Raw genomic sequence first — 12,340 nt, 5'->3', positions numbered from 1 at the left:
GTGGGAGCGAATTAGAAGTATGAAATATGTAGGAAGACGATGGGTTTGAATTGGGACAGCTGAATGAGGTTTAAATGAAGCAGCGCCAATAGTTTCTGTGGCTCTGGCAGTGTTTTTGCTGTGGGGATTGCTAATTGCTCTGCTTTTTCTCTCCCCTGACAGTGAGCTAAAATAGTTGAGTCTGGAGCTGTCGCTGACGCTGTTTCCTTTTCTCGCCAGTGAAAGCGCCCGAGCCCGACATTCAAGGTGAAGGCGGAGAACAAAAAACATATCCCTCATCAAACTGCAAAATGGATGCACATCTTGCTCACAGTCTTAGCAGCCCGACTAGCCCCTGCGACGACATGCTGAAAAATATCAGCAGTTTGGAGGCCATACAATTGTGTGACAGAGAAGGTAAGGTTGGTAAAAAGGAGGAAATATTCCAACGAAAGCATAGAAAGCTAGTCTAGGGTGGCTCACGCCTGCTCATTGTCAACTACCTGGCATTTAAATTCGCTGGTACATTTACCAATGATTCGGTTTGAGAATTCTATGTTGAGTGTCAGCTAGCTTTTAATCCTGTTTAGTGGAACTGATGCGTATTCATTTCTTGTAGGTATTCCGTTTGTGTGACGGCTTATCACAGTGCTGATTTAATAACACTGCGCGCTTCAACGTTTATTATATAATGTTTTAAAACAAAGGTGGAGTGAAACAGTTCACAAAACGTGAAGGAAATTTTGGCGCGTCTAATGGTTCCATTTTCAGCACCATGGACAAGATAGGAACGGGTCGCTCAATTGACTGCAGCCGGCTACCGAACAAAATAGATGCACTGTGCTTGTCTGCTGTGGTGTACAATGGTTGATTCAAACAAGGCATACAATTTGGCTTGTCTTTTGTGGAAATCGAGTACTTCTGCTCCTAGAATAAAGCTCACATCTATGCAGAAGGATTTGCTTGAGATTAATGCTTAATTGGTAGCAGTCTTGGTATTTTTGTCGCATTCTTTGAATGATGGATATTCAAGTTGCCCCTGTCAGTGTCTTAAACAGAATAACCACGGCGATGATAGCTGTTTAACATAATATGCATTTGTTTCAGTAATTATGTGGAAAGATAACTTCATTTCGGTACAGCCCAATCTTTTAAAAACCGCAAGGTCACTCGGGTGCAAAAGTTTTTTCCCGCATCCATTAATTCCATCAGTAGTGTTTAATATTCTTAATAACTGTTCGCAACTATCCAGCTAGATATTTTTGAATAACATTTTGTTTGTTTTTTCAAAAATCAAACAATAATGTAAAGCAATTATGCCAAATGCAGAGTATGTCAATTGCACAAATATACAAGCATAAAAATATTAACGAATTAAAACATTTGGTTGATCTGGGTAGTTAGTTCGATTGTGCTTGTCAGTCCAGAGACGCAAAATTAAATCTGAAAGTAGCTTGAAATCAAAGCTAAGAAGCAGCAGAATGTATGTGGGTAAATCATCCCAAAATAAAAAGACAGGTTAGGGAGTAACATACTGAAAACCACAGACCACTTTAACTGTGCAATAGGTTCTTCCAGTGAACAACAAAGATTTCGTTGCCTATCAGTCTAGAAAGAGAAACTTCAGACTATATTTGGAGCAATTCAAAATGATTAACGTGAGGACTTTGTATTATTTTCCCAGGCTGAGCTAAGTTTCAGGCACCTTACATCAGAAATAGTGAAGTGCTTTGTCAGTTTACTTGAAGTAAAAGTGTTTAGTTTTAAACACAGTGAAACTTCCACCTTTTCTGAGAATCTTATTTTAGATAGAGCACACTGAGCTAAGTTGTAAGAGTCTATGGCTTCTAGGTTTTCAATTGTATTGGTTGAATGAGATTTTTGGATATATTTGACACAACTTTCAAATGAAAGAAAAATGAATAGAAATTGATGAAAACAGGTTGCACTCTTGCAGACTAATCTGCCCTAGTGGAATCTAGCAAGGATCGGTGAGCTATCATTGACAGCCTTCATTATATGCTCATATATTTCACATGTAAAATTTACAGTGTTTATAATTAATGGATTTTATTGATCAATATAATTTGATGAGATATGAGCAAATAAAGAATATTGCGTCACAGTCCTGCTTCATGCGTAACCTTTAAATTACTTAAGATTTACATTTTAGCTTTGTATTTCACAACACTTTCTGTCACTGCTGCCTTTTCAAATCTTTTAATTTTAAATTTTTTGTTTTCAGTCTAAGTTTCCTAAGCTTTACTAAGGCTTCTTAGAATCCACTGAAAATTTGAATGGAAAATTACATTGGGAATGTTATAACATGATATCAGGGTACTTGATGCAGAGAAATGCAGTAAGGTGAAATGCTGTGGCCAGTAAGGCATTTTAATGCAATCTATAATATACTAAAAGCATTATAAACATATCAATTTTAATTTATACAATATATTAAAATCAAAGACATCTGGCATCTGGTAGTGAGGATGCACTGCTTGGGAGTGTTAACACAGCCAGAGGCTTGAAGTTGGAGCATACTAGGAGAGGGGAACTGGACATAAGTGGGCCAGATTACTGAACCTCAGGTAATAGCAGTGAACTTTAGAGGCTATGGGCTGAGCTTGGTTTGTGGCTGGAGACTTGAAGCTGATATAGCTTTGGAAGCCACACATAGCAGATGATTCAGAGCAGAGCTGGCGCTTGTTCTGAGGTCCCTAAGCTAGAGGTGGAAGATAAAAATTTCAGTAGTTACAAAAGTATAAATAACATCTAATTTTCTTAAACTCAAGTCCACTGTGTTAAATTAGGCAAAATTTCACACTGTTGTTTAATTTGAAGAACTGACGATGAATGTTCTGTACTTGAGATTTGACATCATCTGTTATAACTGACACTTTTTAATGTGCAGAATTTGCATAAAATAAGATTTAATGAGCGTATCCTTTTATATAAATGTTTTTTCATGTGAAATATTTAATAAAAATTGATTCTTCATTCTTGGCACCTAGTCCACACTATATGTGGACTGAGTTGGAGCTGTCCAGGACAAATCTGTAAGTTAACATTCTGTTTTGACATGGACGATCAACCATATGGCCTTTTCTTCTCCATGTGATTAGAAGAACAAACTCCATCCTTGAGGCTCTGAATTGTTTCTCACTGTGGACATTGTTTCCTGTTACTGTTGCTCATGGCTATTTAGATGTTTCTAAAATTTTTCACCATTAATATTTCATCTTGTTTGTTCATAGGATGGATGTGATTGCACTGGAGAGGGTGCAGAGGAGATTCACCAGGATGTTACCTGGGCTGGAGCATTTCAGCTATGAAGAGAGACTGGATAGGCTAGGGTTGTTTTCCTTAGAGCAGAGAAGGCTGAGGGAGGACCTGATTGAGGTATACAAAATTATGAGGGGCATTGATAGGATAGATAGGAAGAAACTTTTTCCCTTAGTGGAGGGATCAATAACCAGGAGGCATAGATTTAAGGTAAGGGGCAGGAGGTTTAGAGGGGATTTGAGGAAAGATTTTTTCACCCAGAGGGTGGTTGGAATCTGGAACACACTACCTGAAGGGATGGTAGAGGCAGGAACCCTCACAACATTTAAGAAGTGTTTAGATGTGCACTTGAAATGCCATAGCATACAAGGTTATGGGCCAAGTGCTGGAAAATGGGATTAGAATAGATAGGTGCTTGATGGCCGGCACAGTCACGGTAGGCCGAAGGGCCTGTTTGTGTGCTGTATGACTTTGTCTTCAAGCTCCCCATCAAAAGAGACATGTTTTCATGATGTATGGCCACAAAATAGCTTTATCAGGGGATGTAAGTGTGATGCAAAATAGACATTTTGTCCTGTGAGTGATGTATATTTTATTAGAATTGCTTCAAAATTGTGGTACCCTCTAAGCATTTCCTTGTGACAATTGTAATGGCTCCTGCAGATGGTGTGTTTGGATCAAAGCTGCAGTAGCCTTTGGTGCTAAGTTAGTTAACTAAATTATAGAGTCATTGAACAAGAGGTAGTTCGTATGCTGATTTCATTTAAACCACATTGAAGGAGCTTGTGCTTTCCAGGTGTTCCCTGGCCCTTTGTGTGGTTTGCTGTGATGTATGTATCCGTGTCTCTTAAGGTCAGACCTTCAAAAGGTCATCTTTTACTGCAAAGAAAGGACACACATATAATTACACAACAGCCTTGTAGTCTTTAGTTCTCCATTTTGCCTTGTTGATGAAATCTGTGAAGATAATAAAAGATTTTTGAGAACTGTTTCACCCACCTAACATCAGAGTTTGATAAGCTGCATTTACACTGCAGCTACTAGTCTGAGATCAGTAGCTGCAGTTTGAACTCTAGCCAGGTAGAACTGTGTTGACATTGCTTGGCTCCTTCATGGCTGGAAACTAAATTTTCTCATTGAGGAGAGAAGGCTGCAGTTGCCTAGATATTTGTATGCGTAGAGCTGTCTTCCAACAGGTATTTTACTGAAATATTAATGTTCTGGAAAGCTGAGAGGAAAGAATGCTTTCTGAACATTTAAATTAAGGATAAGTCAGGATACAAAGGGCTGAATATTTGTTTGTGGGTCCTGATCCTATCGTCAGGAGGAAATGTGGGTAGGGAATCCACACATGCTGGCTTCGGGACCCAGGGGACGATTTTTGAGGAGACGACCAGTTAAGTGGTTGCCTGTGGGAATCCTGTCGAAATAAAGACGGAGGGTGGGCTCCAGAGTTTGGAGGTCCAATAGGTGGCCTGTCAGGAGTCGGCAGCTCCACTGTCAGGTGGGAGCTACTGAAGTATGTAGGGAGGCGCGAGGGCCTTAATGGGCTTAATTGGTTCCCCTCCACAACCAGGTCGGTAACCATTCCCAACATCAATTCAGATCCTCCATGATCCTACAGAGGTACACGGGTGCAGTGGAACCGACACAATGGGACTTCCCTCTTGTTTTCGGGCCCCCAGCTCCTCTAGTCCCAAATTGAATGCCTTTGAAAATTCAGCCCAAAGCGTCCAGGGGATCCAATACATCACCTCAGCAATTTGCAAATGAAGTTTGACACAGCAGTAGTTTACATTCCATGTGTTATCACACAGATATGACGTGACACCACACCTTCACTTCAGAGTCAGGTCTGAGCTGTGACTCTGAATCCACACAAATTAACATCGGTTCAAACACAAACTGCTTTGCACCAATTAAACTTGCAGTACTGATGCACCCCAAGAAAGCAAAAGTGACTTCAGACTGTGAGCCAACAAAAGAAAAAAAAAGCCTTGGTGAGGTGATTCTAGTTACATTGCTTAAACATTATGATTGTCTTTGCTTCTGGATATTTTACTTGTAAATAAATCTGTTCATATAGTTTTGGCCTGTACACAATACTTCTTGTTTTCAACAGTGGCAGAAAATTGTGATGGGCACCTTACGTAAGCTCCAGTAAACATTTACCACAATTAGGGATCAATTGGAGTCTGGGAATGCTAAACGGTATATCATAGTCAAACATTTTGTAAAGGACTAGGTTTGTTTATGCACAGCTATGAACACGAGAGCAGGTGTTGGTGGGGGACAAAGTCTGAAATGCAACAAAAATAGGGGTGTGGAAGGAAGTACGTCTACACAAACAGTGCTAAATGCCTAGGATAATCTGTTAGGCTAGTATAGACATTTATTAGGGATTTTCAAATGAAGTTGAATATTAGGTTGGGGTAGTAAAAGGACTAGCTTTGTTAGGTTGATTGTGTTTTTAGCAACCTAGACAGTTATCATGTGATGATTATTGTCGTTTTCCCTGCCTGCTTTTTCTTTTTGACTTGCTTGGTAACCATGCTTAGTCTAGATTCCCGATCTTAATCAAAGCTGCTCAATGGATTTGGGTCGAATGCCCATTTTACATGCCACTCAATTTTAAGCCCTATTTCCTTTAATGGAGGGTAAAATAGTGGGGGGGGGGGAAGAGAATGTAAAATGAGCATCAGATTTGAACCTGACCTGTTTCAACTGTATGGGTTAGGCTAATATCAGACCTAGAAGTTGATGAAGGGAATATGGCAATAAGATCTCCTGTGCACCAATTGTGTCTGCATGAGGTTTATTCCTCACGAGTTTATTATGTTTGTTTCCTGTTTTAAGTTACTTTGGCTCTACATACTTAATCTTTATCCTACAATATAGCCTTGGTTTCTGCCCACATCATGAATGTCAAGTGACAGTTGAAGTGAATGTCAAGTGGATCTCAGCCCATCTTAATTAATTATAAATGAATATTCCTTAGATCTTGGTTTTCAGATTGGAATCTGCAGACCAGAGGAAATTTGCAAGATCATCAGATTTCTGTCTGGGATTAGGCATATGATGCACAAGTATAGTGTCTCAAAAAATTTTGTATTTACTTTGTACATTTTAAATACATTGCTGATAACTTTATTGAAATCTGCATTAATAATACTTTCTTTCAACAGTCATAAATTAGGACTGGAGTCCTCTGGAAACTTAGAATCATAGAATGTGAGTATTGCTGAAAAAAGAAACATGCTGTCGAAGCTTTTCGTCTTGCACTCATCAGGACAGATGCAAGAATGCCAAATTTCAAAGGGAACAACAATTTATACTGCATGAGAAAAGGGGTGCTGATTGGTTGGCAAGCCAACTCTGATTGGTCAAGGTGTTGCCATGGAAAATGCACCAGAGAACTATTGTTCCTCATACTTTGTTTAATTAAAAAAAGGCGCAACGTCTGGACATGTTCCTTTTGCCTGCCCATGTGAATATATGTAGCATCTAGCAAACGCAAGTGAGCCACATTGCAAGCCCGACTGATAATCTTAAATTGGTTGTTAGTGTAATTCTTAGCACACCCAGGATTGTTCAGGAAGTGCTGTCCAATCGTGGAATCACATCTAACATTAGATATTGTGTAATAAAAATAAAAACATTAGATATTGTGTTCTGAGTTTTGCAAGTACTGTCTGGTTGAGCATGATCAGTACTCAGCCTATTGTGAACAGCCAAGGGTTACTTGCTGTTTGATATGATCCGCAAGTTGTTGGGACGAAAGGCAACGACTCGCATCACACCGTAACTTGAATTCGTATACCACATTACTCATTTGTGTGGTAGGCAGAATGTCTTTTTGGTGTGACAGCAAAATGTTCTTGATGGAAAATACCACATGTGTTGCTACTGCATATGAGCAATGTGAAATGGCTATCTTCACCTGTAGCTCAGATTGTGAGATACCTTAACCTTCCAGGGTAATTTAAGGTAGACTGGGCACTCTTCAGGTCCAAAAGGTGGCGGCCTTAGGCCCAGTCATGAGTATGCGCAATACACAAAGAGCAGTGATCTGATCGGGGTAGCCATTATCCTGCAGGATAGCTTTGATGAGTCCTATTCAGCACCAAGCTTGCACGGTGAGCAAATGGCTTTGGCCCTATTTCTGAGATTGCCGATAATGCCAATCTTATAGTGCGTGGAGCAGTAGGAACCCCAACACATATATCGACCAGTGAAGGCAGGCTTGCGGTAGACAGTAGGATCTATTCCGAGTGTGCTATGAGTAACACTAACAACCAATTTAAGATTATCGGTCAGGCTGGCAATGTGGCTCAATTATGTTTGCCAGAAGCTACATATATTCATATGCAGGGACCTGCCCACTGCAGGCAAAGGGAACATGTCCAGGCATTGCACCTCTTTTGAATTAAACAAAGTGTGAGGGACAATAGTTCCCTGGTGCATTCTCTATGGCAACGCCTTGACCAATCAGCACTCTTTTTCTCATACAGTATTAATTAATGCTCCCTTTGAAATTTGGCATTCTTGCATCTGTCCTGATGAGTGCAAGACGAAAAGCTTCAACAGCATGTCTCCATTTTGAGCAATAATTGTAGAATGGTTACGCACAGAATAAGCCATTCAACCCGTCATGTCCATGTTGGCTCTCTGCAAGAGCAACTCAGCTAGTCCCACTCCCCTGCCCTTTCCTCATAGCTCTGCAAATTTTCTGTTCAGGTGCTTATCCAATTCCCTTTTGAAAGCTCCAATTGAATCTTCCTCCACCCCATTCTCGGGCAATGCATTCCAGATCCTAACCACTAACTGAGTTTAAGAAAAAAGTATTTCCTCATGTCACTGTTGGTTCTGTTGCCAATCACCTTAAATTGGTGTCCTCTTGTTCTATACAGTTCCACCAATGGAAACTCTGTCTAGACCCCTTGTGATTTTTACCACTTCTGTCAAATCTCCTCTCAACCATCTCTTTAAGGAGAACAACTCAGCTTCTCCAATCTGTCCATGTACCTGAAGTCCCTCATTCCTGGAACCATTCATATGAATCTTTTCTGCACCCTCTCTAAAACCTTCACTTCCTCCTAAAGAGCGGTGCCCAGAATTGGACACAATATTCCAGTTGAGGCCGTACCAGTGTTTTATACAGGTTCATCATAACGTCCTTCATTTTGTATTCTGTCTCTATTTATTAAGCCCAGAATTCAGCATTCCTTTTTAATCACTATCAGTCTGCTCTGCCACCTTCAATGATTTGTGCACATATGCCCCCAGATCCCTCTGTTCTTGTAACCCTTTTAGAATTGTACCCTTTATTTTTATTGTCTTTCCTCATTCTACCAAAATGTATCATGTCACATTCTCTGCATTAAATTTGTCACATGTCCACCCAGTCCAGCAGCCTATCTTTGTCCTCTTAAAGTCTATCACTATCCTACTCATAGTTCACAATACTTTCCAGTTTTGTGCCATCTGCAAATTTACACCCAAGTCTAGATCATTTATGTATAAATCAAGAAAGGCAGTGGTCCTAGTACCAACCCTGGGGAGCCCCACTGTATACCTTCCTCCAGTCTGAAAAACAACTATTCACCACTGCTGTCTGTTTTCTGTCACTCAGCCAACTTCGTATCCATGCTGTAATTGACCCTTTTATTTTATGGGCTTCAACTTTGTTGGCAAGCCTATTATGTGGCAATTTATCAAACACCTTTTGGAAGTCCATATATTCCACATCAACTTAATTACCCTCAATAACCCTCTCTGTTACCTCATGAGTAAAACTTAAATCATGTTAGTTAATCATGATTGTCCATAATAAATCCATTCTGACTTTCCTTAATTATTCAACACTTGCTCGAGTGACTTAATTGTTTTCCCGGATTATCATTTCTAAAAGCCTTCCTACGACTGAGATTAAACTGACTGGCCTGTAGTTGCTGGGTTTATCCTGACACCCTTTTTTGAACAAGAGCAATTCTCCAGTTCTCTGGAACCACGATCGAATCTGAGGGGGATTGGAAGATTATGGCATCACGTCCTCAATTTCCACCCTTACTTTCCTCAGCATCTTTGGATGCACCAGGCCAGTCCTGATGACTTATCAACTTTATGCACAACCAGCCTAATATATCCTTTTATCAATTTTTAGCCCATCTAACATCTGAACTGCTTTCTCTTTCAATATGACTTTGGCAGCATCTACTTTTTTTTTTATTCATTCATGGGATGTGGGTGTCGCTGGCCAGGGCAGCATTTATTGCCCATCCCTAATTGCCCTTGAATAGGTGGTGGTGAGCTGCCTTCTTGAACCGCTGCAGTCCATGTGGGGTAGGTACACCCACAGTTCTGTTAGAAAGGGAGTTCCAGGATTTTGACCCAGCGACAGTGAAGGAACGGCGATATAGTTCCAAGTCAGGATAATGTGTGACTTTGAGGGGAACTTGCAGGTGGTGGTGTTCCCATGCATTTACTGCTCTTGTCCTAGTTGGTAGAGGTCGCAGGTTTGGAAGGTGCTGTCTAAGGACCCTTGGTGCGTTGCTGCAGTGCATCTTGTAGATGGTACACACTGCTGCCACTGTGCGTCGGTGGTGGAGGGAGTGAATGTTTGTGGATGGTGTGCCAATCAAGCAGGCTGCTTTGTCCTGGATGGTGTCAAGCTTCTTGAGTGTTGTTGGAGCTGCACCCATCCAGGCAAGTGGAGAATATTCCATCACGCTCCTGACTTTTGCCTTATAAATGGTGGACAGGCTTTGGGGAGTCAGGAGGTGAGTTACTCGCCGCAGGCTTCCTAGCCTCTGACCTGCTCTTGTAGCCACGGTATTTATGTGGCTACTCCAGTTCAGTTTCTGGTCAATGGTAGCCCCTAGTGTGGGATTCAGCGATGGTAATACCATTGAATGTCAAGGGAAGATGGTTAGATTCTCTCTTGTTTGAGATGGTCATTGTCTGGCACTTGTGTGGTGCAAATGTTACTTGTCGCTTATCAGCCCAAGCCTGGACATTTTCCAAGCCTTGCTGCATTTCTACATGGGCTGCTTCAGTATCTGATGAGTTGCGAAAGGTGCAATCATCTGCAGACATTCCCACTTCTGACCTTATGATCGAAGGAAGGTCATTGATGAAGCAGCTGAAAATGGTTGGGCCTAGTACACTACCCTGAGGAACCCCTGCAGTGATGTCCTGGAGCTCAGATGATTGACTTCCAACAACCACAACCGTCTTCCTTTGTATGACTCCAACTGGTGGAGAGTTTTCCCCGATTCCCATTGACTTCAGTTTTGCTAGGGCTCCTTGATGCCATACTTGGTCAAATGCTGTCTTGATGTCAAGAGCAGTCACTCTCACCTCACCAGTTGAGTTCAGCTCTTTTGTCCATGTTTGAACCAAGGCTGTAATGAGGTCAGGAGCTGAGTGGCCCTGGCGGAACCCAAACTGAGCATCACTGAGCAGGTTATTGCTAAGCAAGTGCCGCTTGATGGCATTGTTGATGACACCTTCCATCACTTTACTGATGATTGAGAGTAGACTGATGGGGCAGTAATTGGCCGGGTTGGACTTGTCCTGCTTTTTGAGTACAGGATATACCTGGGAAATTTTCCACATTGCAGGGTAGATGCCAGTGTTGTAGCTGTACTGGAACAGATTGGCTAGGGGTGTGGCAAGTTCTGGAGCACCAGTCTTTAGTACTATTGCCAGAATATTGTCAGGGCCATTGCCTTTGCAGTATCCAGTGCCTTCAGTCGTTTCTTGATATCACGTGGAGTGAATCGAATTGGCTGAAGTCTGGCATCTGTGATGCTGGGGACTTCAGGAGGAGGCTGTGATGGATCATCAACTCGGCACTTCTGGCTGAAGATTGTTGCAAATGCTTCAGCCTTATCTTTCGCGCTGATTTGCTGGGCACCCCCTTCATTGAGGATGGGAATATTTGTGGAGCCACTTCCTCCAGTTAGTTGTTTAATTGTCCTCCTCCATTCACAGCTGGATGTGGCAGGACTGCAGAGCTTAGATCTGACCTGTTGATTATGGGATTGCTTAGCTCTGTCGATTGCATGCTGCTTATGCAGTTTGGCATGCAGATAGTCCTGTGTTGTAGCTTCACCAGGTTGACACGTCATTTTGAGATATGCCTGGTGCTGCTCCTGGCATGCCCTCCTGCACTCTTCATTGAACCAGGGTTGGTCTCCTGGCTCAATGGTGATGGTAGAGTAGGGGATATGCTGGGCCATGAGGTTACAGATTGTGGTTGGATACAATTCTGCTGCTGCTGATGGCCCACAGCGCTTCATAAATGCCCAGTTTTGCATTGCTATATCTGTTCGAGATCTATCCCATTTAGCATGGTGGTAGTGCCACACAACATGATGGAGGGTATCCTCAATGTGAGGGCGGGACTTCGTCTCCACAAGGACTGTGCGGTGGTCATTCCTACCAGTACTGTCATGGACAGATGCATCTGCGGCAGGCAGAATGGTGATGATGAGGTCAAGTGTTTTTCCCTCGTGTTGGTTCCCTCACCACCTGCCATATACCCAGTCTAGCAGCTATATCCTTTAGGAGGGCCAGCTCGGTCAGTTGTGGTGCTACCGAGCCACTCTTGGTAATGGACATTGAAGTCCCCCACCCAGAGTACATTCTGTGCCCTTGCCACCCTCAGTGCTTCCTCCAAGTGGTGTTCAACATGTAGGAGTACTGACTCATCAGCTGAGGGAGGGCGGTAGGTGATAATCAGTAGGAGGTTTCCTTGTCCTTGTCATTGGGTCCGGAGTCGATGTTGAGGACTCCCAGGGCAACTCCCTCCCAACTGTATACCACTGTGCTGCCACCTCTGCTGGGTCTGTCCTGCTGGTGGGACAGGACATACCCGGGGATGGTGATGGCAGTGTCTGGGACATTGTCAGGCTGTTGCTTGACTAGTCTGTGGGTCAGCTCTCCCAACTTTGGCACAGGCCCCCAGATGCTAGTAAGGAGGACTTTGCAGGGTTGACAGGGTTTGCTGTTGTCGTTTCCGGTGCCTAGGTCGATGCCAGGTGGTCCATCCAGTTTCATTCTTTTTTATTGACCT

General features: G+C 42.4%; 1 protein-coding gene across 1 annotated transcript in view; it reads left to right on the top strand.

Annotated features, from left to right (window-relative positions):
• The first annotated feature begins 239 nt into the window (after window positions 1-239).
• Window positions 240-12,340, top strand: part of phyhiplb (phytanoyl-CoA 2-hydroxylase interacting protein-like b) — an 86,325-nt gene continuing 74,224 nt past the window's right edge. Inside the window, exon 1 of the mRNA XM_068052475.1 lies at window positions 240-396. Coding sequence (XP_067908576.1) covers window positions 291-396 — 106 coding nt within the window. The 5' untranslated portion in view covers window positions 240-290. The remainder of the gene's footprint in view (window positions 397-12,340) is intronic.

Source organism: Heterodontus francisci, chromosome 20 (assembly GCF_036365525.1).
Source record: "Heterodontus francisci isolate sHetFra1 chromosome 20, sHetFra1.hap1, whole genome shotgun sequence".
Classification (NCBI taxonomy): Eukaryota; Metazoa; Chordata; class Chondrichthyes; order Heterodontiformes; family Heterodontidae; genus Heterodontus; species Heterodontus francisci.
The sequence above is the reverse complement of the archived record's forward strand: the minus strand, read 5'-3'. Positions and strand labels throughout refer to the sequence as shown.